Genomic DNA, 27,004 nt, shown 5'->3' with positions numbered 1-27,004 from the left:
GAAAATTACAGCGACCAAGAGATTCCAAATTTTCTTTAAAATGTTTCAGTGAACCCCAAATCAGCATTTTATCAGGAAAAAAAAAAAGAATTACTGCATGCGAAAAAAGAAGCTGCCCTTCACTTTATTCTACCTCCTTTTCCTAACCCTGACATAACCAAATTAGTGGTTATGCGAATAGCTGCCAACTTACTAATTTTATGTGGCCAGTTCTGCAGCAACTGGTGCATCTCCTTCCCCTGCAATATCCCAGTTTTGGCTGAAAGGCAAATTAAGGAACCTGACGCAGATGAACTGCCTTTGAAAATTCATTATTTGGTACTTGCTGGGGGTGCAAGCAGGCAGGAAAACTTGGTATCTTATTACCATATGATAATTTCACATCTAAAGTTCTCACTAGGATTGTATTTTACTTGCAAGACTTTTATTCTTCATCTTTTTTCTGACTTTACAGTGTGCACAAATGCAGAGTGAAACCAGTCAGCCCCAGCACGTCTTGCTGGCATCACCTTCCTCACTCAAACCACCCCTTAAAAGCAACCCTTTGAGACCTACAGCTCTCCTGGTAAAAGCTGGAGCCTGTATTCCTAACTTACCCTACTACAGAAGTACTGCTTAACACACACAGAAGCCAGCACTCTCCTTTCACTCACCTTAAAAATATATCCAGTTTGAATGCGCTTCTGGATGCTCTCATGTTCTGCCAGCTGCCCACAAAGAATGGCATACCTGCATAAAGAAGGCATCTGTATGAAACTAAACTAGAAGCTTTAAATATACATCTACATTCTGTATGTATCTTCCTTCTGAAGATACAAGCACGTTTAAGCTTCACATCTTTTACAGGGAGGGGACCTATGTAGCAAGCACTTTTTGCATGAGAAGGCAGTAGCTCCAAGGATGTCAGCAATTGAGCAGGAGTGGCTTTTGTTCATTGCACCGACCATGGAAAGTCTTCCAGTGCACTTCTACACCCTAAATTTCCTTACTCAGCAATGAATTGTGTGAAAATACGGAATGCTGAAGAGCAAATCCTACTGAAGCAGGAGCCAGAATTGCAAAAAGCTCTAATTAGCTGTAAGATGCACAGGCATCTCCCTTACACAACAGCAAACCCATAGCACGCTAGCTATCCTAGCTAGGCTAGGATGCCTACTTGGAGGGAAAATATTGTGACAACCTACCTATGTCTTGCAGCTTGAGCAGCCACTGCATTTGGGAAACAAAATAACATGGTTTGAGTGCTGCAAGCTCAAGCCAATTTAGTTTTCTCTAGTAAGAGATGCTACAATTCAACCCTAGCAAAAGCAGTTATTTTGTGAGCAGTGAAAGCAGGGAAACTGATTGCCCATGGATTTACACTCTCCCATCTCACCTCCCCACACACTGCTCTTCCCTGAAATTGGTTCAGAGGCTCAAAAATAAAGCTGAAAAGAAGAAAGATGCAATTACATCTCCTTTGTGACTTCTTCTGCCATACCCACAGCCCTGCTCGTACTGCCAGATCCTCTGTCTCCTCATGATACCCTCCAGGGTCCCAGCTGAATATGGTTCCTCTAGCCATACTATTTAAGTCTTCTGGATATGTACATTAAATACAACCTAAAATTCTGTATAATCTTTCTTTATACCACTCCCTCCCTCCCCAGGGCAAGCCTTACAGGTCTGTTCCCATAAATCCAAACGGATGAAGGGAGCCTAGCCTGACCTCTCCAACAACCACCATACCAACATCAAGTGGTGCAAGGGGAGTCAAGTAAAAATAAAGATCAGATTTTTATTTTTTTAAGCAGACCATTGAAATGTTAGTAAAATAAGCAGTCAACAGCAGACCTGTCATGAAACAAGTGGTAAGAAATAAAGCAAGAGATAGCTGAACTGGAACAGGTTGCCCAGAGAAGCTATGGTTGATCCATCCCTGGCCATGCTGGATGAGGCCATGGGCAACTTGACCTTGTGAGTGGCAACACTGCCCATGGCAGGGGGTTGGAACTATTTTGTTAAGGTCTGTTCCCACCTAGGACATTCTATGATTCTATGAATTGGTCTTTCATTGCAGTCCCAGGAAGAGTAGCCTTAGCATGAACCTTCCTTTCCCATTTGTGCCTCAAGATCCAGGGCATGGTGGTGGTTTCTACATATGAAACTCTGATCTGAGATTTCTTGAGGTCTTTAGCTTCTCTTCCTCTCCCTCTATGCAGCACCAGGATGGCTTCCTGCTTTTCTCTCTTCTGTTTGTTTAGCTTGGCCTGTTCTTCAGTATTGGAACTATTTATTTTAATCTCTTTTGTGAAATGTCTTTGGATGGAATGCCTTCGGATGAATTGTCACGAGAGGCACTACCAAGTTGCACAAAGGCTAACAATAATAGGCTAGATTAAGAATAATGAGTTCAGACTGGACATTTCATCTTTTGTAAACATTTGGTAACTACTAGGATCGATGTCTCAGAAGTTACTTAAACCCTGCATTATGAGACTTGCTGGACTAATTATTAACCAGAACTACTCATTAAGGTCAAACCACAAGTTCCCATAGAACTCTCAGCTCAGTAAGGATTTCCCCATTCATTAGAAAATAAACTCTGTGCAGCAGGAGAGAATACACCACCAGATGAGAGCCTGCTTGCTCTTCCTTCTCAAATCCCCAGGCTCAGAACATGCAGCTTTGATGGAGCCTTATTTCCAATGCTGCACTCTGGCTGACTCCCATTTGAAAGCAGGACTTTTGGCCTCTGAACACAAAATACACAGCCCAGCACCAACAGCCTCATGGCCAGGATGGCTTGCCAACCCAAATACAGCTCTTATCTCTTCAAACAGTTTCAAAGACTCACTAGTTAATTCTGCTGGTGCCTCCTTCTGAATAAGACAAAAAGTAAATTGAATTGGACAGCTGACAACAGCACAGGGACATGAAAGCCTTTGCATTTTATTCAGATAAAGTTTTGCTTCACAAGTATTCAACTAATTTTACATTGCAGTACCCAACAAACTAATGAGCTAGATTATTCTGCTAGTCAACCAGCACTAGCTGTCAACTGAAAATATCAATGCTAGCCCGTAAATCTGTTTGGTGTTATTTAAACAACACTGACAGTCAATCAAGAGAGAGATTTCATCACACACAAGGCAAAGAGATGAAAACCTTAGGTCAGAGCTCTACTTTCATCAATAAGAGCCAATTAAAAGACAGAAAGAATAAAACTCTTCCTAATCAAGTAAATAATTCAGAGGAACAGAGCTTCAAGGTTTTCTTTATATCAAATTGAGAAGTTTTGGCAATATTCTGTCAGTTTTACCAGTTTTTTTACCTACCTGCGCACTGAGTCTCTTCACTTGCAAAGGAGTGAGACAAACAACTAGCATGTAGTTGTGCAACGAAACACACCAGAAATTCAAATGTTTATTAATTCTGGGATTCAGTATCTTGGGAGAAACAGCAAAATTCCCAGAAACTTAACCTTAAATTAATGAGCATTATGTCATTATGGCCATACAGAGCAAAGGGGTTGAGATCAGGCTTTCCTAAACTTCAAAACAAAGGGAGACAAGATTGAAGGAAAAAATGAGAAGATTGTCCAGAGAGCTGAAGAGGAGGCTGGGCTGTAAATTCACATAGCACTAATTATGCTGCATTGTTTCTCATTCCAACATACTCTGCAGCACGGATGGTTTAAATAAAGCACTCGGTGATACTGGCGTACACACTGCAAGTTTAAGCACAATAAATTGCTCTGGACTAGAGCAACACTAATTTACTATTGTCTCAATTTTCCATGGAAATGAAAAAAAAAAAAAAAAAGTGTATTCCCACAGTTGGGGATCACACCACAGAACAGAGTGATGAACAGCAGCTTCATCCCCATTCTGACTCGCTGCTTCAAACTGTATGACCTAGACACATGTATAAGTATACAGAATTGATTTTATGTAGTTATATAAAATCTTGATACATAAAATCAAGGTTGTATATAGAAACACTTCTCAGAATGCTTTCCACTACTCCTTTGAAAGCATTTCATTTATAAATTCTGAGAACTGGCTGCTGTCCACAGACATGAACTCGTTTCTATGCAACAGATGTATCTAAAGGCTGCTGTCTGCATTAATCTCAGAAGTTAAAGTGTATCTGATGTGAAAGATGCACTCGATACCATTTCCTCAATGCAACAAATGTCTACAAATGTTCCTTCCAGATGATGCATGAAATAAAACATACCTAGCCCATGATATCCAACCTGTATCTTCCAGGACCAAAACCAGTTTTAAAAGCCAATTTAGATGAAAAGCTTGCTTTTACCTTTGGAGCCACACCAAACTTTGAGATGTTAAAACATTTTAGCCTTTGACTGACCCACATGGGTCACCGTGCATGGTATTCTGCAACTTTCTGAATAGTTAGTGGATGAGAAGTCTTTTCATGCATATGCACATATGTTGCTTTACAGTACAGAGTTTTCTGCCTGCAATAAAACTGTTTGCTTTACTCACACAGGTTCTGCACTCTGTCCTTTGGATCTGTGTTTCTGAAGCACAACATTTCCTTTCCAAAGGAATTCCTCTTTATGTCTATATCCCAAAGACCTTCAAACATTCTGCAGACTCTGCGGGAATGGCAAGCTCATATTATATAAAATATTTAATACTCTGGAACTAATACTAGCAGTAGCTACCTTGATTTCCCATGAATTGTAGGCATTCATAGCCAGATGACTGTTTCATACTTAATGAATGACACAAGGTTTTCTTGATCAAACCCTACCTCTGAACACCACTAGAGCCATAGCCTAAGACATTGCTCTGTTAGTGTAGATCTTCTTGGTTGAGACATTTTAAGACACTACCCCAAAATTAAAAACCAAACCTAACAAAAAAAAGTTGTAGGAGAAACATCTTGCAGCATCTGCTCCTATTACATGTTGTTGAGGATCATATTCTTCCAGGAAAAGATGGACTTCCTACAGAACTGATTTTACATTGCAATTAAGGCTTTAACATCATAAGCCGTCAGAGCTACAGGTGTTAAGTGAGAAAGTGTCAACAAAAATATTCCAGATGGCATTTTGGTCTTGCCTAGCATCATCACTTTGACTGAGGTCACTGAACATCAAATCCATACAGCTTGTTTGAACTGTCCTCTACTAACATGAGTTATTCTAAAGAAAAGAAATGTGCACTAAAACCTGTTTCCTGCCACTGATGCTTTGTTTCCTGTATTTGATGAAGCCTAAAAATACTTTTTTACATAGTCACTGCATGCAATGACATTCTTCTGCAACTTTCTAAGCTAAGTTTTGGCTTAGCTTTAGCTTGAGCATTCTACTGCACAGGGCTCTGAGGATGTCTTGTAGTTTCCATAGTCTCTTCTGACATCTAAAGGAAATTTTAGAGTACCATGATTAAAGGCTTCTTTTATATTAATTTTTGTTAATGAGTAGCCTATATTTACACTAAATCTCCAAAACAATCTTTAAACAAGCTCTGAATTATCAACAAGCACTTTACTGCTAGCACTCTTCCTGTACTCAAACTTTCCTGTAGTCATTCTGTTTCTTTTGAAGTTATTTTTACTTACTGAAATCTTTCCCATGCTCCTGTAAAAGGACGTTCAATCTCAGTGCTTCATGGTAATGACCATAAAATGGTTTTGCTGTTAATATACCCCGAACCCTACTCTACTGATGCCAAACTGAGACTTGTTTCTCTGTTTTCAATGCTCTGGAACCTTATCATCCTTATCAAGTAATTTACAAGCTTGTGTATGACAATCTTAGTCAATGATATATATTTTCTATGTACTTCAACACAGAATTTAATTTCACAGAGATTCTCTGCTATCTGTTGATATGGTTAATTTATGTACCTTATCTATTCTATGCTTTCTTTAACATGCAATGTTCATACCCTGACAGGTTGGTTTGGGACTACTGTGGGAGCAAAACTTCTAGCTTTATATACGAAAAGTAAAAAACCAAACTTCGAACAACCTGGGCTTGGGACACAGGAATTTCTTGGAAAATAACAAGAAATAAACCCCTGAAAGAAACCCAAACAAACAAACCAAGCCAAACACAAATCAGCCAGCAACAGCATAGGTCACTGAGAATGAAGGCTGACAGGCTGGGAGGAAATGGTGTTAAACAAAGACTAAACACTGAAGAAGATATCCTATATTCACATACCTGTGGTCATTAAAATGTTACAATTCTGAAAAACTACAGGCATTAACACTGGCAAACAAAGAATATGAGAATGACCATATACAGAGATGATCTGTGGTTCATCGAAGGGTTAGTTTGGGAGCCTCACTGCTGGAGGTCCACCTAATCTGCTTTGGAAGATATTCATCAGAAAGCACATGGTTTTTGTTTTGGAGTGAATAAATTACCTGGGACTCCTTTATCCCAATTTTACATGATCAACTTTTTCTGAGACTGACTGAATTAATGGATATTGAATGGTGCAGCAAAAGATTCCCCCGACATCAATGCTGTCACTGTTAAATGATTTCATTAAGCTGGATAATATAGCAGATTAAATTTAAATAGATGGCAGATCAGCCTATGTTTGAAGATTCATCTAGTAGTGGGTGGGTGGAAGCAGAGAATCAAATTTAAAACAGTAGATCATAAGTAGCCCAAGACAATAATATGATGCTGTACTAGAATGCCTCAGCTGAAGTGGTATGTACAATATTTGAGTAATAAATTAAAAAGAAAAAGACAATCGGATGGAGTCCACAAAACTACAGGAACAGAAAGCTTGCACAACATTGTCACACTCAAATGTTATGGCAAGTAGACCAACTATTCTATTCTCTTACAAATAGTTCCACATATTTTTTTTTTTTTTCCATGTCTGGAGAGCAAGTAATCCTGGCTGATTACATTAAGTAAGGAGTCTATGTAGTTATCTGGCTAAAACCAAAACTAATCTTCATTCACTATCTAAGTCAAAACTGATCGCTGTCACAAAAGAGAAAGGCTGAAATGCCCCCTTTTCCTACCCATACCCTGATCAATTTTTCCTTAATCCTAGAAAAGGTTGAAGCCTTTATTAGTTACCAAAGCTGGAATACAAAATGTGTCTTCAATTCTGTTCGATTTCCAAGTTGGTTTCATCTAAAAGATCTCTAGTCTGCCTCAGGAGGTGGCAGGAATGGACCATATGTGTTTGCAGAACAATAAGTATTCATTCCCAGCAAAGCCTGAAGACACAAATGGTAATTATTCCGTGGAACATATTATTTTTGTGGTGACTTTGTGCTCATTTAAACCTCTGGCTTTAGTGGAAAAACTTACAAGTTTTCCCCAAGAACTACTTTGAAAGAGCCTGGCACATATCTTGGCAGGATATTCCTATTATAATGACTTACTGCAGGAAAACTACTGGTGCTTTCAAGGAAGGAGGTATCATCTTCATCAACACTGATGAGAAGAGCTTCACAACAAAGTCTTCTGTAGTGCATAAGTTGTTTCCCAGGTTTGTAGCACCATTAGTTTTGCTATGAGGGATTTCTATTGACATACCCATGCTGTTAAGACCTCATTTCTCAGAACTCATGCTCAAATGTCAGTCACTTTGTGTGCCTAAAAGCTTTTCAAATGGAGAAGACCAGCAGCCAAGAAAGGGCAGCAACAGATATGGTAGCAGTAACCTAGCTCTTCTTTAACTGCTCTGATGGGTTGGAATCAAGCCCTCAAAAAAAAAAAAAAAGGGCAATACAGAAATCTTAAGAAGGAACCAAGACTACTTGGGTTTCAACTGTTCAGAATTCCTGCTGAAAAGGTAGAAACAAGATGGAAAGACAAACAAAACATATTTAATGGAATAGCCTAAATTAGTTGATCTTCTTCCCTTAAAGAAAGCTGCAATCTAAGAAGAGACCTAGTGAACATAAGCATAACCTTTAGGACTATTCTCCCTTCTGCCCCAGTGAAGTTCAAAGCAAGTACTAAGCACAATTAGAAATTACAGCTTTTATGTTCAGAACCATATATTTAAACATCATAGAGATAACATTGTTGCTGACACACCAAAACTACATCTCAGTAGACGTACAGTTTAAAAGCTCTCATCTAGAAGACCTAAATGCAAATGAAACAGTACACAAACAAAATGGAACTTTGTATTATTTCCAAACAATCTCCCTATTTCTGCAATTTCAAGATTCATCAGAAATATGACTAATACCTGAAAATTTCATTAACATCACCTGCTGCTCTCCAGCAGCAAGCATGGAACAAAGGATCACATTCTAGAGAAATAACAGTGGTTTTCATGGGAACAGGGTACAGAAACTCAAAATTATTTCCATGTAACACACTTCCCTTTGCACCACTTTCATTGTAAGTGTCTCTCAAGAAATGAAAAAAAAAAAAAAAAAAAAAAAAGGAACATGTTGGGGCCAATTTGTAGCCAACAGCCTTTGTTTCATTTTAAACAAGACATCTCTTTTTTCTTGTCTAACAGATAAAAAGCAACCCACAGACTGTAAATGTCAACTTACTTCACTGTCACCAAAAGAAGGAGTGAAAAAAAGGAAGAAAATTATCCCTGCTGAGATTTCCTCTGTTCCTGCCCATAGTTTTCATAGCTTTCCTCTTCCCTGGCTCTTCTTCAGCATCTGAAGGGCTCAGGACACAGAGATGCTCAGGATGCTGACAGCCTTGGAGAAGGGAAGGACCTTCCTGAGAATGGGGAATGCCATCAGGTGCTCTTGCTGCATGCTCCTCTACATGCTGAAATATCTTGCAATGCCTATTCCTGTTTGCTGTACTCTGTTCTGTCCCTAACTGATAGAATCCCCTGTTTAAACCACCTGGGGAACACAAGAAAAGCTCAGGCCAAAACTGAGGCACATCTCAAAATGGATCAGCTTTGGGCAGCAATCCACAAAGAGTTAAATCCTGATCTTGATCTTTAAGGCTGCTGTTAGGTACTTGAAGTTGCACTACAAACACCAAATGCCAAAATGGGTAGGGGATTCTAACAATGATTAAGCTTTTCTCTCACTTCATTCATGAGGATGTCACAAACTTATGTCTAAGTAGCAAAATGCATAGGTTTGTAAAACAATCTATCTCCATCCATCTCTAATAGCAAGCAAGAACAAACCTACAAGCCTGTGCTGTTCTCCTACTCATGAGCTGAAATGTATTTAGTATGCAAATTATTTAATTGGGCATCGTATCTACCTGATCATGGTGAGACATAGTTTAGTGGGCATGGCTGGATGGCTGGACTTAGTAGTGATGATCTTGAAAGTCTTTTTCAACCTTAATGATTCTATGATTCTATGATCAGAGATGTTTTACAATTACAGCAAAAGAATTACATTTATGTCGGTATCAAAAAAATAAGAATCAGATAATACCAAGACAGGAGTACACAGGCATAAGAACATTTGGTAAAGCATCCATCAGCTCACAATACATGAACCTATTCTAAAGGCATTACAAATGTCAGACACTCAGCACAACCCTTACATGTTTCTGTGTTGCAGAATGGTGCCTGCAAGGAAAACACAGCCAGAGATCAGTCCTGCTGTGCACAGGCTGACTCGCCTGTGCTGCACTCATCAGATCTCAGCTCTCTTTCAAGCAGCTCTGCAGAGAAGGCTCTTTTGGGACCAGCTGGGTTCCAAGAGCAAATAATCACAATAGCAGCTTTGTACCAAATGTAATGTTGAGAAGACCCAGGAGATCCACGCAAGGCTTCTCCTCTGCATTTGGGCAGATCCCACGGCTAGCTCAGACAGTCCCACACACTTACTGCTTTCCCTCTCATTCAGAAACCACTTTCATGTTGCCAAAGCCTTCCAGTCACAAAGCATCTCAGGCTGCAGCCACTCATGCTCCAACCGCTGCTGCCTCAGCCAGCTCTCAGCAGTGCCCTCTTGTTCACAGCATTTCTTTCTTCCCTTATTGCTTTAAAATGTCACTCATTACTGCAATAACCACAAGACAGTGAGAGGAAAAATAAGCTTCGCTTCCAACGATGATTAGATTGAGTGAGCATGTTCTATCCTGCTTAACAAGCTTAAAGCCAACTCAGCAGGGGGTGGTTTGTGTCACAGGAATGGAATCTGTACCAGAGGATGGCATGGGAACGGGAAGTGATTGAAAAAGGACTGCACAAACAGAAGAGAGGTCCATCAAGAGCCATCATTTGTCAGCAAACTCACTTCTGTGCTCCTGCCTGCAGGAGTAAAGGACTGCAAACTGAAGGGAAGTCATCATTATCTACTTCTCCCCTTTCTCCCCCCCCACTCCACACACATTTTCCTAAACAGATAGTGTGGTGAACTAAAAGTAATTATAAGCTTTACTCGATTCTAAGCATTACTCATTACTCAAGTAAAGGGAAATCAAACTACAGTGTCTTTTGGAATTAGGATTTATCCTACATTTTTTAGATCTATATATATATCTTTGGATGTATGAAGCATCATTTTGTTAGCAATACATTTTTTGCCATAGTAAAATTAATTAATGTAAGGAGAGGCTGTAATTAAAACAGCTTGTGACCATCCCATGACCCAGACAGAGCTGGAAAGGGAGTAATTTCCTGTTCTATTCATGACAGCAAGTAATTATTCCTACGACTGATAAAGGTAGTTACATATTCATTTCCAATAAATCCCAGGCCTCCCACATGCTGCTCTGCTATTTCCTTTCTCCAGCAGCCCTCTCTGCAGCTGTTCTCCATAATTAACAGCAAGAAATTGATGTGCAGAAGCCTTTTTCTTTTTGGAAAAAGGACAGATCCAACAGGACAAGAACTGTATGTCCTTTAACTAAAGCTGTTCAGGGAAGAGTAGGGCACAGGCTGTAATACAGGTACAGAGAACACAGCAGTGTGCTCAGATCCTGAGGCTTGGCATTTTATATTAGAAACATGACTGAGCATCCCATTACAGCTACAATACAACTCTGAATGATGGAGCAAAGCTATCAATATTCTATCCTGAATTAGAACCCTGCCTTGGAAAATGTCAAAAATTCAGATACCAAAGTGACTTAGAAACTTCAAGACTCAACATAAAAGCCACAAGAAACAACGCACAAAAACAGATTCTTTCAGGATGTTTCCCTAGCAGAAAACACAAAGCACCATAACATGCTAGGAATTGGTTATGTTGTCTCTCCTTTGATTCATATCAAAGCTTTAGCTGAGAACAGCATTCAATTACTAGGAGCTAAAAGGCATGATTTTTCCAAGACAATAAATACTTTTATTTAGAGGTTGGCAGTCCAACCCACCCTCCAAATCAAAGATGCAAAGGATCACCAAGGTTGGAAAAGACCTCCAAGATCAGAGTCCAACTGTCAAATTACTCATCTGAGAAGAGCATGGATGTTGATTGGCAGAGACGTTCTGCATCCTGTTTACCCAACAGCTACTAATAAAAATAATTCATTTCACTTTTGCTCTATTTTAAATGTCAGTCATGGACTCCCCTGGACCTGCTACAACAGCTCTGCATCCTCCTTGTGCTTGTGTACCTTAATGCTTCCTACCTCCATACTGAAATCCTAGCAGCTGGAGCATTTACATGGATATTACTTGGTTAAATTACAGATCATTTCATCTTTTATCATGCAAAAAGAAATCTACACATTAATATATGACAAAGAAAGCCATATACTACTACTATCTCAACACACTTCAAAGCCAGAGTGCTCTGCAGAGTGACAAGCAGCACACATGGTCAGACCACAGGCATTAGACATTTTCCAGAAGACTAAAAATCTGGTGAGAATAATGTTTCTCCTTCCTCCAGATGAATTAAGATGAATGGAAGAACATTTGCACAGCACTGAGCCCACGCTAACAGGCCTAACTGATTGAGGCAAATACAATACTCTTGACATACGGCAGGCATCTCTGTGCAGAAAAGCATTATTGAAATGTCAGTAACAGAGTGAAATATCAATAATTAACCCAAGAATGTTGGAGGAACACAAAGGAAAAATCATGCATATTTAGTATGTAACTCTCAAGACTGCCCCCACAGCTGTGCAGCTGGCTGTGAGCTTTGGCTTTCAGTGATACACATCTCATCTACGGGGATCTGAAAAGGGACCAAACGAAGCAGAGGACTTGTCAAAGAAAATAAAAGCAAGCCTCACCATACTGAGGGCTCAAACTCAGGAACTAGCTCACTGCAACTTATCTGTGTCAAACATTTTTTGGCAGCCCCTCTACACCCAGGATGCTCAAATATGCATTTTCCCAGGGTCTGCGCAATAACCAAGTGGTGTTGATGGAGTTTCTGTGCCAAAAGGCACAGACATGGAGCCCAAAAGCCAGCTGCTAAGCAAACCGTCCTCCACGTTCTATTTTAGCATTCCCTGGAAAGCTTCTAAAGCGAATTTTCACTCATTTCACCTTTGTAAAATAAATGCACTGAGGCTATAAGCATACCAAAGACAAGGCAGTTCTAGACTGCTGAATTTACACTGGAGCTAAATTTAATAGAGCTCATTGTATTAATTCACCTAAAACCCATTGTATTTCTTCAAGTCTGAATATAACAGCATCCTTCACTACCACCACCACCAGTCTGCCTTGCTGGGCACAGATGCACAGAAGCCTTCATACTGCCAGAGAACTTCATCTTGTCACAGAGAAATTCATAATTAAAGAGGCAAAAGCAAAGCAAAACAAAGTTTCTAACTGCAACAAAACCTGCTGTCTATCAAGACATTACTTTACCAAAGCTGGTAAAAGTGTCTTTTTAACAGGTAAAAATAGCATCAGTGTAGCGCACTCCTACTAAAAGCAGATGAGCTTTTTCTTATTTTTTCCAAGTTTTTAGATGCAGGTCAGGTCACAGCAGTCCCCTTGCTTTTTAAAAACAAAACTCAGAGTTACGTACCACTGATGACACTCAGCACTTTGATCCCACTTCTGAAAGGCAATCTCCAGCTCTTCTTTCCCTGCAAATAAGAAACTCAGTCACTTTTCAACTTTTTTCTTTAAAGTTGTTAGAGTACAATAACAGAATGGCATGAAAAGTTATATATTTGTTAGTGTTATAATATTGGGCTCAAAAACATCCTGTTGTACTGGGTTTCAGTGACAAGGTTTTGGTAGCAGCACAAGCTGCAAGAGGGGTGAGCAGAGCCCAACAGCTGCCCCTTGTTAACTAAGAGCAAGATCCTAAAGGGACTCACCACTGGCCAGAATGAGAAATCATGTTGAAAAAACTGCTGTGCAGGAGTGACAAACTGGGAGAAATAGCAGTCCTGCAGCAGCTAAGGTCAGTGCAGAAGGAGGGCAGGAGGTACTCCTGAGCAGTAGTTCTGCAGCTCATGGCAGAGCAGGAGAAGAGAGTGAGGATGAAGGAGCAGGGGATGACAAGGTGTTCTGGACTGACTGCAAAACCCATTCCCTGTTCCCCTTCTCCATTTTGAGGACACAGAAGGTGGATGAGGGAAAGGCAATTTTAATTTGCTTGGAGTTCTCACGGGTCTATTCTATTAGCAATAGGCAATTAATTACAATAATTTGTGATCTTCCTGTCCTTAACTCACAGGCTTTTTTGTCATCCTACTTTTTCCCCTCTTTTCTTGAGGAGGGAGAGCGAGAGAGCAACACAGCAGAGCTCAGCTCCCAGTGTGAAACCATATCCCCACAAAATGTCACACTCTCACAGCAATACTGAGCATCCAAAACCGCTCAAAGAGCTCATGCAAATTTTAAGTAGCAAATTATGTTGACCTGTCAATATGGTTTCACCCCATTTGGAAGTACATTCACATGTAATGAAAATATCTTTCTCAACGTGACGAGAAAACAGGAGTTTGCAATGGTTTTAATCTGATTCATCTCACAGCTTTTGATCTAGTTTGCCCCACTTTCCCCACCTCCTTCTAGAGCCTGCAGTCTCAAAAAAAAAGTAAGAACTAAGCACCTATAAGCAGTATACCACAGCTGAAATAGAGGAGAATGAAGAAATGAAATGGAATGGATTTCAGTAAGAAATACACATTTTAAACTTTGTTTTTGTTATACTTGCTAGTGTCAGCAACAAAAAATTAAACAGATTACAGCATAAACTTACTTATCTTACTATCAGACAGGATATATATAAAATAGGCTTGGCAAGCCAACTTTTACATAAGCCCTTGGTCTACTTACACTGCCTTTCAGAAAGCAACATTTTAACTCAGGTTTGCATCCACCTTTCCTTGCCTTTGAACACCCAATTCCTTACCATCAGATGCATATGATTTCTTCTCATCCGTGTCTTCTGTGATATCATACATGTCACTATGTGCTCGGGCTAGGCGCCAAAGAAAGTCTCCCTGGTCTGCATACTGCAGTAAAAACATAAATGAGATGCATCAGCCACATAAACCATCCATTCTGCCACTGACGAAGAGTATGAGAAGAAAAATAAAAAATAAAAAAAAAAATCAAATGAGGACACATACTGGCAGTTGTAGGGACATTTTTTTGAAAATTTAGAAGTCCTTGATGTGAGAATTGAAGCAAACCCACAAAAGAGCAAACAGTAACCAAATTTATAATTAAGGAAAGGTCTAATGACTGCTGCCTTCCAGCAGAGTGCTCCTTCACTCTGAAGGTCATACTGGGGCCATTCTTTTTTAAGCAGTGTCCATTAACCTCAAAACACTGGAAAAAAGAAACAACCTCAAACCTTCCCGCTTAATTAAAGGTGCAAATGGAATGGTACTGTTTCCGTGTTTCAGCCAGCATTCAAATATTCAGTTCTTGGATCGTGCTTGAACCAGATGCTGTACCATAGGTACACCACTGATTTTGGAGCAGCTGTGTTCTGACAAATGCTAGTTTACTTGAAAAATAAGAACAACAAAACCCGTTAGAAACACAGCCACCCAACAATCTGATTCATTTTACAATAGCACTGTAAATACAAGAAGCATATAAAAGAATGTGAGAAGCTGACAGGCCTGCCATTTACTTCTGATGGGAAGGAAAAAAGAATTTCCTTGGAATAAGAACTCAACCCAAACCATTTTAATAATATTTTCCCCCTGTTATATACACAAATAATAGAAGTTTTGATTTTTAAAAGGCTGGTAACCTGACATGCTGTCTTCACTGGCTTAAGAAAACACCAACAGAGGGTAACAGTGCCAGACACAGGCATGCCTGAACCAGCTGTAGTCACGTTTAGTCACATTTCAGTGCAGGGTACATCACCGTGTTAGCTTTAAGGTGACAAAAACACAGTGCTATCAATGTTCTCTACATGTTTACTGAGCTTACAACATGCTGTTGTTTCACACATGCACAACGTATTGTCTAAGGGAAAGAGATGAGATGAACTCCAGGTCAGGCAACTGGAACTGTCTGCTGCTGCAGCCTGAGCAGTTTTGATCTTCAGCCTGTTTCAAGCTGCTCCTGAGAAAGGGGGCAACTGGAAACTGGCCCAGTCATTGCGTAGAACTGGACCTTGCTAAGAAATGCTATTTCCTCTTTCCCAGCTATGTAGCTAAGTCACAAATCACTGCTGGAAAATACAAAAAGGCAACTTTTACCGCCAGTTTATTATTCAGCAGCAGCTGGAATCCCTCTCTCTTTTCCTGCTCATCGCCATTGTGCAAGTGATCTGCCTGCTGCAGTAGCTGGCTCAGTCCTTCATCCAGCAAGGAATCGAGGATTAAATGTGTTTCATCCTCGTTGATGAGATCCAGGGAATCCCGTCTTGCTGTTCTCACTGTTTCACAGCTCAGTTCGTCCTCCCCTTCTTCACTCTCCTTCTCAGACTCTCGGTCATAATCAGACTCAGCATTGGCTGTGGTGTACCTTTCAGAAAAAAAAAAACCCAACATATTGGAAAATTAGTTGGTGGAGATGTTATGCTGGGACGCAGGTGGCACACAAAAAACCCCTTCCTAATAGAGCAATATATCTTAGTTTAGCCCAGAGAGCACTGTGTAATTCAAGTCTCCCAAATGACACCATTTGTTATTTCTCATGTAACGCAACCATAAAAAGCTGAAGAAAGAAAGAAAGCCCCCCAGAGTTACACACAGCTCAGTCACAAGTGCCCACATAATGTCTGCATGATTTTATCTTAGGTCTCTTCATATAAAATTAAACAAACTAGAACCAGAACAATTCAGTTCAGTGTATGAATTATGAAAGTGAACTTCAACAAAAGACACAACACACTCATCCATGTAGAATATATAATTTGAGGTTTTTTGCCTGTTTCAAGGAATTTCAAATGCAATGGCTGTTTTGGCAATATTTAGTACCTTCACCATCTTGTCTGAATGCTAAATACAAACCAGCTTGTTCACACTGACATGTGAAACATTGCAAAACGGGAGGGGAGAGACCCAAACTATTTCACTTGAGAAGTAAGCAAGGAAATGGCAGAAGAGCCACAGAAAGGCACCCTGTGAGCAATGATTAGCTGCTAAATTAATCAAACAACATAGGATAAAGCTTAAAGCAAAGATTCTAAAAATGGCCAAAACTGAGCTCCTCCAAATCACATATGGGCACATTTAAAACAGCATTACGTATTACTGATATCACTGCAGGAAGATGTTTGCTTATATAATTAGGCCCAGGTGTAAGAACATAGCTTCAAACAATTTAATACATTAAGAAGTTTCTTTAAAATTATTTCCCCTCCCTTCACATTTATCTATGAATATTTGATCAAAGAATAAGCCCAAGTTACCCAGGAATTTAAAAAATTTGCACCTCCATATTCAGATAGAAGGCTCTCTCCTGAAGCAGAATACTTCAAATCCCATAAATATTTAATTCTAGGAGAATGCAGTTGTTAATCAAATAAATGGTGCCCAAACCAAGTACTGAAAACTTTGTTCACGACTAAAAGCCATCACAACCTGGGGGTAATGAGTAACTACAGCTCAAGTAACTCAAGACAGAGCCCTGTGCTCTGTGTCTGAAGCTGCCCTTGTCTGGAGACAGAGATAGGTGAGCAGGGTCTGTATCTAAAGAAAGCAGTGACACTCATTTAGCCACACGCAGATAACAAAACACATCTGGCTATCAAAACTTCAAGTTTCCAAGAACCATCCCTTTTGCTCAAGCATTTCCCTCTCTGGTAGAGGGTAAATAAAACCTTCATCCATAAGTTTTAAGAAGTACAATTTTGTAGTGAAAATTAAGATGAAAATAAAGTGCCTTACCACTGCAAAGCCAAACAAGACAACGTGCTGAAGACTAAGTAGGCAGCAATGAATTTAATGGATGGTGTAGCAACCATGTAGGTGACACTGGTGTGGGTCTATTTCAAACCGAGTTAAAAGCTTGATTTCTTGGTATTTTCTTAGTAACGCTGTTATCAGTTCCCCAGACTACTTCATTTTCAGCACTTAACAAAAACTCCTGCAATTCTCTTTGCTGCTTACATTTAGCCTGATTCATTGCTTTCCATCCCGTCCTGTGGATGGGATGCAGCAGGGATGCTGTTTCACTACAGCATTTTCCTGGTGGCTGCAGAGACTTCAGTACTTCAGGTGAAAACCATTTTCCATGCTGAAATACAATATGGTCTTTAAAAACAAGCAACAATAGACCTTTTTTTCTCCAACACAAATATGTGTTTTTTCTCCAAGACAGTACATACAAGATACTGCTAGCTTAAAAAGAGAGGTAATGCTGTACATAACCTCATAAACTCAGAGTTTTTAGGAAAATTACAGGATTTAGATGTTATCCAACTGTTTTCCTCAAATTTATGATGATGGAAAGTTCTTAAATGCTTTTGTATGTTGAGGCCTCTGGCTGGCACACATCCTGATGGAAAATGAAAATGTATTGTCTGAAACTGAAAAGCATATGGAAGGAAGCAAAGCAGTCCAAAAGACCAAAGCCTTGCCAAAACAATAGGCAGAAATTAAGTTCTGCAGCAGCCCAAGATGCTTGGGCTCATGAAAACTTGTAATGATTTTTGCCAATTGTGTATGAAATCAGAGAAGATGCTCATGTCCGTGTGGTTTAAAAAATAAAGCTGAAACATGACTCTCCTCTCTCCTCCCCCCCTTCTGATCTTCATTACAAGAATGTAACTGTCAGAAATAAATACATAGCTGAAATGTATCTGCTGAGGGCAGTCTTATTCTTCTTCCTAGTAGCTACTAAAAAGCTAAGTTTGTTTTCCAAAAAGTGAAAAGTTGTACCCATAGAAGACAGCACTGCTGAACAGACTGACATTATATCTATTTACACATGATAAACTGGACCAGAGTGACATGATACACTATTCAAACTTTTTAAATTAAATCAGATGAGAGCTTACCCACTAATTCTTCATACCAAACACTAAACCTACTTACATATTTTAAGCAACAAGTGAAAACTCCCCCTAACATCACATAGCAACATGACAGCAATGACTCCATATAGCCATAACCATATATGAGGTTCTACAGGAAAATACATCCCCTGCTCCACACTTCACTTAAGGTCCTCCAAGGTGAAAGCCTGAGCAAACCTCCTTGGCCCTTAGCATAATTTATACATTTCTAATGGTCAGGTGCCACTCAGGACAGGTTTTTGTTGAAAACTCTCTCCTATTCAGTGTGCTTTACAAAATATCTGTTGGAAACCTGATGACTGAACACATGTACTATTAAGCAGCTAGCACAGGCCCTGTCATTTTAAAATTAGTTATGTAGCCTTCTTAAATGTCACACTGCCATGAATCACTTACTTCAAATTCTGCTTGTTTTATGAATACTCAGCACTCACTTCAGATGAATGAAGCACATCTATAACCTGAAGGAGACCTCATCAACTCTTTCTTGCTTATAAATTGCACTGACTGAGACAGTAACGCAGTATTTTAATGGAAGCAACAAAGCCTGTTTTCCCACAGATTTGTGTCCTTTGTTCTAGGAGGTTGCTACAGCAATGGCAGCTTTGTGCTCTGATTACAGACGTGTTACGAAGTGTCAGTCTGTACTGCTCACTGCTAGTTTGACTGCTACCAAACACACAAATTCTGACTTTCTCTCTGTGCTGTAATGAAACTGTCTTTATCTTATGCTTCATATCTTTGGGAAAATGTTTAGTGCCAGCACTGCATGCTTTAGAAAACATTTACACATCTGAAAAGCTATGAAATTCATCTGATTAAGGCACAGAAGCATTTAATCAGAAAGTCTGAAATATGTATGGAGCAAACCTCTTGTTTTCTATTATCTCTTTGCACTTCAATTGGATTTTTTGTGTGTTTTCATCTGTTTTTAAAGTCTAAGAACCTAAGCAACATAAGTGATCACTGTGCCACATTGAGAAAAGTTTAGAAGAAATACTCTACACAAAAGACATCTTAGTTAACATGAATATATTTAACTTTCTCAAGTTTTCTAGACCCTTTACAACGTATTTTTTATTGTATGGAAATTTTATCTCCATACAATAAAAAAAAAAAAAAAAAAAGGAGCAAAAACTCCTGATCACCCCTAATACACCAATGACAGACTCCTGATGCTCCCAACTTTCACATTTTTTATTAGTTCAAACTTTCAGAGGTTTTGCATCTGTGTGTGTGTTTGTTTTGATCTGTACACTGTTGTTCAGATACTCGGGAAACTTTATCAGGCTTCAGTAAGCACCTTTAGAATGTAATACAAAGAGAGAGAGAGGGATGTATCTACATTCCAAAGTTACAATTCAAGCCAACTGGAAGGAAAAAAACAAACAAACAAAACCCACCTTCACTTCACTTATAAACTGCTCAGAAATAAGCATTTGGACACCAAAACCTACAAAAGCTGCCATCAACATGGTGTTTGCCTTACCCGCCTTCACTTTCTCCATCATCTGTGTTGGTTGCTCCTGAGTTAGCAGTGAAATAAATTGAACTGGACCCTGTGGAATCACTTCTTTCTCTGTGGAATGGGAACCGCCTTCGGCGTGTTACTCTCTGGGTTTCTTCCAGATGCGACCTGGAAGAAAGGCAAAAAGAAGAACAAATGAACACTTGATATTGTGCTATATATTCTGCTTCCTGCTCTCCGACAGTTTCTCTCCAATTTGCTCTATCCCCAAGAATTCACAAAGTGATTTGCTCTTGCTTATACAAACACCTCATTACCATACAGCAAAGAGTGTATTCTACAGTTAAAGCAAGTCTGACCACTGAAATCCACACGGTAAAGGATAATTTTATCATATGCTTTCCTCAGTGAACAAAGGAATTCTGAAACACATTGCAGAATCACAGAATCATTACGGTCGGAAAAGACTGCTAAGATCATCGAGTCCAACCACTGACCCAACTCCACTATACCACTCAGTGCCACATCTCTACTGTTCTTGAAAACCCCCCAGGGTGACACTACCACTTCTCTGGGCAATCTGTTCTAATGCTCAACCACTTTTTCTGAGATTTTTCCTAATATCCAACCTGAACTTCCCTCGGCATAACTCAAGGCCATCACCTCTTGTCCTGTTGCTGATACTCAGGAGAAGAGGCCAACCTCCACCTTGCCACAACCTCTACAACAGAAAGTTGTAGAAAGCTATGAGGTCCCCCCTGAGCCTCCTCTTCCAGGCCAAACAATCCCGGTTCCCTCAGCTGCTCCCTATAAGACTTGTGCTCCAGTCCCCTCACAGCTCTGTTGCCCTTCTCTGGATCTGATCCAGGTCTTTCTTGCAGTGAGGGACCCAAAACTGAACACAGTACTCAAGATGCAGCCTCACCAGAGCTGACTGCAGAGGGACGATCACCTCCTGCTCGTGCTGGCTGCACTATTTCTGATACAAGCAAGGATGCTATTGGCCTTCTTAGCTACCCAGTTACACTACTAATCAGCCAGTTGCTGACTAATACCCTCAGATCCTTTTCCTCCGTGCAGTTTGTCAGCAATTCTGCCCCAAGCCTGTAGTGATATATGAGGTTGCTTTGACCGAAGACAGAATCCAGCACTTGGTCTTATTTCAACGTAATCTCACTGCCAAGATATAATGGCAGTGGAAACTAAAGAGATGTTTTTTTCCACTTTTTCCACTTTCCATTTAACAGACATCCAACTGATCACAATGTTTTCCTGTGCTGTAGAACATAAACGTACAACAGCAGACAAAAGATGACAAAATGAGAAGGGCAGATGCTAACCTGACTTCACCCACGATATCAGCAGCGAGGTGCTGCAGGCTGTTTCGTAGCTCCTCCACTTCCTTCCTCAGCTCCGAGATGTTTGTCAGCACAAAATCCAGGCGGTCCAGCACATCCACCTGCTCGCCGTGTGTTAAGAGAGGTGTATACACGGCACAGTCTCCTGCCTCTACAGGAACTGGCTTTCTGGGTAGAGCTTTGGGAAAACAAGACAGAAAAAAAAGGTTATCAGATGCAAATCATAAAATCATAGAATCACAAGGTTGGAAAGGACTACAAGATCATCTAGTCCAACCATCCACCCATTACCACTGCTACCACAAGCCACTAACCCACATCTCGTAGCTCCTCATCCGGACACCTCTTGAACACTGCCAGGGATGGCGACTCCACCACCTCCCTGGGCAGCCATTCCAATGCCTGACCACTCTCTGAGAGAAAAAGTTTTTCCTCATGTCTAACCTAAACCTCCTCTGGTACACCTTGTGGCCATTTCCTCGGGTCCTGTTTGTTGCCTGGGAGAAGAGGCCAAACCCCTCCTCATCATAACCTCCTTTCAGGAAGTTGTAGAGTGCAATGAGGTCTGCCTGACTCTCCTCTTCTCCAGACTAAACAATCCCAACTCCCTCAGCTACTCCTTGTAAGACTTGTGTTCCAGACCCCTCACCAGTTTCATTGCTTTCCTCTGGACACATTCCAGGGTCTCAATGTCTTCCTTGTAGAGAGGGGCTCAAAACTGAACACTATACTCAAGGTATGGCCTCACCAGTGCCGAGTACAGGGAAATGGGAAAGGGTTTCCTCATAGGAAATGCCAGTTTAATTTTGTATTCAGAAAACAGAGGGTATAAAGTTTAATCTTGAATATTACCCTCTGACCTGGCCTGGTGTTTTTGGTTCCTGCACTGGTTTACCACTCCATTCTGACATGAGCATGCAGTCACACTAAACACTTTCATAATGATAATAAAGTGAATAGAGTTCACCCCTAGGAACATTCAAGGTTAGGCTAGACAGGGCTCTGAGCACCCTGATCAAGCTGTAGGCACCCCAGTTCATTGCAGGGCAGCTGGACTAAATGATCTTTAAAGGTTCTTTCCAACTCAAGTGATTCCATGATTCCATGAGTTCTTTCAATTACATCCCGTTGTGAAACACTTAAAAAAAAATGCAAAATTCATACTGAATACTACAAAGACCACGGCAGTTGAGCAAATTGCTTCTCTTTAAAAACACCTTACTGCAAAATAAGTTCAGTTTCTATTCTACATACATCTGTATTAAGAGATACTGGACTTTAAATAGCAGGAGAGTCATGAAAAGATGTAATTTCCCTTGGCTTGAGCGTGGTTTAATGAGCACGGTGGTGATGGACTGATTGGTTGGACTAGATGACCTACAGGTCTTTTCCAACCTTAATGATTCTGTAATTCTTTCTATGGGGCATGGTGGCAATGGGCTGACAGTTGCACCTGATGATCTGAGAGAGTGGGTACAAGCGGGTGTTTCACTTTGTTGACATGCAGAGCTCAGGAGCCTAGATTGAAAATACAATAAATAAACAGAAGTTGCTCATAGGAGAACACTTTGCCTTGAATGTCTCATATCTTAAAGCCTCGTCACTGTTTCTAAGGTTTTTGTGAAAAGCGTTTGAACCCGTTCGTGCTACAAAAGCATCTTTTCGATATCGGTGGCTTATCACGTTCCTGCCATACAGCACGTGGCATGAGCTACCAAGAACTCTGGCATCCTCCAGTAACAGGAGAGCAGGTGCGCCCAAATGGCTTTGACAGAACGCCACGACGACTGCTGAACGGCCGCCGGTACATCTGGGAAGGAATCAGAGCCCCTTCCTGCGGTCCTGCCCCGGGCCTTACCCTGGCTGCGACTCCCCACGGCCTCCGCGCCGCCGTCCCCGAGTCCCGCCGTGTCTCCGGCCCGCTCCCCAGCCGCCTCCCGGCCGCCGCCGCCGCCCCGCCGCCAGCCGCGCCGCCGCCGCCGCAATGCCCACAGCAGGCTGAGGCCCAGGCCCGCGGCCGCCACCGCGCCCAACGCCAACCCCAGCGCCAGGCGGCCGGGCCCGGACCGCGCCATGCCGCCCGGACAACCGCGGGCGGCGCGCGGATGACGTCACTGAGATGGTCGCGTGGCGCACTCTACGTCATCACTTCGCGACGGAGAGCCAGAAGCCGCGATGGCGGGGCGGCGCCTACGGCTCCTCGTGTAGTCCATCCTGTAGCGCCTTCCCTTGCACCCATACCTGCATCTACACTGCACTTCTACCTACGCGTAAAGCTATACCCACGTCTGTACCTACACGTGTATCTGGATCTGCATCTGTACAACGCAACCCCGGTTCCTCCAGCTGCGTCACCTCCAACACAATCCCTGCAGCCGCAGCTCGCATCCAACAAATCCTGGTGCCACCAACCTGCTCGACCCTTTCCAACTGATGCAGACATTTCGGGTGACAAGCATAGGAACGCTGGCTGTGCAGCCCATGACGTGGGCATGGAGGCAGGAAGCTGAATTTCTTTCGTGGTTATTGGGTACAGCCCAAGGCAGCAGAAATCTGTGGTGCTGCAGATATTAAAGATGGTATCAGAGAAACATCATGCTGCAGCTTTATTATTCCTGCCTGTCTTGCATTGAACTTTAATGAAAGTAATAAAAACAAGCTTTTTGAAGGAAATAATTCCCAGAAATAATGGTCTCTGCTTGAGCTGCCTTGCTTTTTCCCTTTAACCCCTGTAATACAGCAGATAACAATCGTATGTTGGTGGTGCATTGTAAAGATGTGAAATCTCCATTGGATCTCATTTTCTTTTTGGTTTTCACAAGCCCCTCTGGGTTTATCACCACAACAGCTCCAGCTGCTCATATAGTAGTATCTCTTGGTCTGCCTTGCCAGCCCTTGCAAACAAGCCCCTAAACTGCGCCACAGTTTTGTTATTGTCATCACAACCTTTAGAAACAAAGAGATTGCTGTAATAATGCCCTTTGCGTCTTCAGCACAAATCTTTTTGCTGGGGTTGGAGGGAGGGGATGAATTATAGATCACTGGTGAAACCACATTGTTAGTTATGGAACATGATGGGGCTCTGGATAAAATGAATATCATCTGGAGCAGGATAAAAACCAGCAGATTGCAAGGACCCAATGCTGTGGATGAATGACTTCTTTAGTAATTCGGGACACTATTTAAAAGAAATGCAGTCACTTTTGTATGCATCAGTTTTGCATTAAGCGCAATGCTCTTGGAATAGCAAACCTTTTAGTGCAGCACAGGCTCCTCATCCCCCCTGCAGAAGTGCTTCAAGATGAACTGACCCATCACCAGAGAGCTCTGGGGTTCAGAACATGCCCTGAAGTATGGCACAGAGCTCTGGGAGAGCAACAGAGGCATGTACATGTCTCAGCTCTCTTTTCTAGTCGACTTCGAGGAGCAAAGGAGAAAAATAGCAAAAAATAGCATTGAGGAAAGATGCTGAGTACCACGGTGGGAGTAGATGATGGTTATTTCACAGAGCAGACAATTCAAGGTCTTGTGAGAATCATAGAATCATAGAATCACTCAGATTGGAAAAGACCTTAAAGATCATCGAGTCCAAAAACTGCTCACTTGTGGGTTGTGATTGCAGTATGTTGGGTGGAAATGGGCTCTGTGTAAGACAAGGGAGATATTAATGATAACATGAATGGCAAAATCATCATCTCAAGGTTTTGGAATTTGAATTTTTTCATTCCACAGTCAATGACTGAACTATGGGTGAAATGGTTTCCTGTCTGGTTATATACACCAGGATTACAACTAGAAATGCCTTTTCCCAGAACAGCTGAAGGGAAAGTAGTGACAACTTCAGCAACTTGCACAGTGTTTTATTTTCCAGCTAGAAGATCAATTAAACACATTCTGTTACTCCAACCCAAGGGTGGGGATTCTCAGCAGCAGCCCTAGAGGATGAGCAATGCTATTCAATCAGCTTACAGTACATTTTTGGGATTTCTCCTTGATCAGAAGTTTGTGCACCTTCTGTAGTGCGATTCACCTTCCAGAAACAGAACCGTACCTTAAATTCAGGGGAACTGAGTTGTTAGGAAACGTTGCCTCCATCCCATTAATCAGTACTATTCAAGGCAAGAAATTTGATTGGTATTGCAGAAAGAAGAGTGGTAATTAGAAAAAGCCACTGCTGTCAGAAGGAGACAAACAGAGTTCTTCAATGCTCTTCAGTGTCACTATTGTGCAGAAGGGATTTATGACTGTAGATAACCTTTTGCCAAAAAGCCTTCTGCTTTCTTTCACGCAAATTCTTGCTGTCCATGTCCAACTTTAAGCAGACGTCTCAGAGCCATGCCAAGGGGGCAGTAACTGCTTTTTGATGATGAATGGCACCACTGAGATACATGGCACTGTGTTTTATGGCTTATTCTCACGCCATTGCCATGCAAAGCATTTGGGCTGTCTCCCAGATTTTGATTTCTCAACGGGAAATCTGATACTAAAATATCGTGTGCAGGCTCTGTTTTCTTTTTCCTCTCTTTTATTCCCTCTCCTCCATTTAAAAAGAGCTCTGTGGGAGCCAAACTGAGCAGTGAGAGTGAATGCTGGGCAGCGTGCCACTCCAAAAGAGCCCTGGATATATATATTTTTCTTTAATTTGCTGAAAGATCCAAGGCTCTGGGCTCTCTTGGGATGGGAACGCTCTCACAGCAGAGATCATCTGGTCCAGGTTGCAGGGTGATGGATTTGGGTATAGGAAGCAAAAACAACTGTGGTGAAACCAGCAGGGAAAGTACTTCTGTATCAGTTGCTGGGTGATAGGGGGAAAAAAAAAAAGAAAAAAAAAAGTGAAAATAACACAGATTTATGTTAAGAAATAAATCTTAGGAATAAACATTTGGGTTGTTTTCACACCAGGGAATTCAGGAAGACCTTCCTTAGCAGGAGGGTGATCTAAATGAATGGATGTGTAACCCATGGGATGAAATATCAACACATTTTAGGAAGATGATAACATCAATTAGTTGTTTTGTTTTGTCAAATCAAAACTAATGAGCATAAAAGGAACAACAGCAAAATCTGGCTTTCTTGGAGCATTTTCTTCAGACAAACTAGTAGAAATGTGGATTTTCCCTCTCAGTCCCCACTGGGGTTAATCAGTAACTGTGGCATTGCAGGGAAGTGAGCTCCAGGTCAGGCAGGAAGGACACAGCATGCCCCAGCTGCTTGGGAACAGCCTTCTGCTTTCCCCCTGAGCTGCCTGTTTCTGAAGATCAATAAGAAATTAGGGATTAATTATGGCATGCTAACAGTTGCTGATCAAGATGGGGAGAGACTTTTTCCCCTTCATATTTTGAAAGGATTTAAACCACCACATTTAAAAGCTGCAGGACCCAGCCTCACCTTGCCCATCATCTCCCTGTCCATCATCTCTCTATCTATCATCTTTCAGTCATTTGTCTCCCTTTCCCTCATCTCTCAGTTTATTGTCATCCTGTCCTATGTCTCCAGATCCACTGCCTCCTGGAATATCATGTCCCATCCCCCATCTCCCATTCTTTATCTCCCTGTCCTTAATTTCTCTGTCCATCATCTCCCTGTTCATCATCTCCCTGTTCATCATCTCCCAGATCATTGTCTGACTATTCGATGTCTCCTGGTCCATTGCCTCTTGGGATATCATCTCCTATCCTTCATCTCCCATCTGCCATCCTCCTGTCCTTCATATCCCTGTCCTTCTCGCTGTTCATCATCTTCTTATCCATCATTTCCCAAGTCATTGTCTCACTATTCAGTGTTTCCTGCCCCACTGCCTCTTAGGCTATCATCTCCCAGACTATCTACCTGTCCTTCATCTCCTTGTCCTTCATCTCTTTGTCCATCATATCCT

General features: G+C 41.3%; 1 protein-coding gene across 1 annotated transcript in view; it reads right to left on the bottom strand.

Annotated features, from left to right (window-relative positions):
• The window catches only part of RMDN3 (regulator of microtubule dynamics 3), a 32,240-nt gene extending 8,969 nt beyond the window's left edge, over positions 1-23,271 (bottom strand). The window contains exons 1-7 of the mRNA XM_010710910.4: positions 22,988-23,271; positions 21,112-21,307; positions 19,793-19,939; positions 15,539-15,806; positions 14,227-14,329; positions 12,886-12,946; positions 654-729 (exon numbers count right to left, since the gene is read on the bottom strand). Of these exons, the coding sequence (XP_010709212.3) occupies positions 654-729; positions 12,886-12,946; positions 14,227-14,329; positions 15,539-15,806; positions 19,793-19,939; positions 21,112-21,307; positions 22,988-23,204 (1,068 nt within the window). The 5' untranslated portion in view covers positions 23,205-23,271. The remainder of the gene's footprint in view (positions 1-653; positions 730-12,885; positions 12,947-14,226; positions 14,330-15,538; positions 15,807-19,792; positions 19,940-21,111; positions 21,308-22,987) is intronic.
• Between the last annotated feature and the right edge of the window lie 3,733 nt (positions 23,272-27,004).

The sequence above is a fragment of the Meleagris gallopavo genome, chromosome 5, assembly GCF_905368555.1.
Source record: "Meleagris gallopavo chromosome 5, MGAL_WU_HG_1.1, whole genome shotgun sequence".
NCBI classification, from domain to species: domain Eukaryota; kingdom Metazoa; phylum Chordata; class Aves; order Galliformes; family Phasianidae; genus Meleagris; species Meleagris gallopavo.
This window is presented reverse-complemented; position numbering and strand designations above follow the sequence as displayed.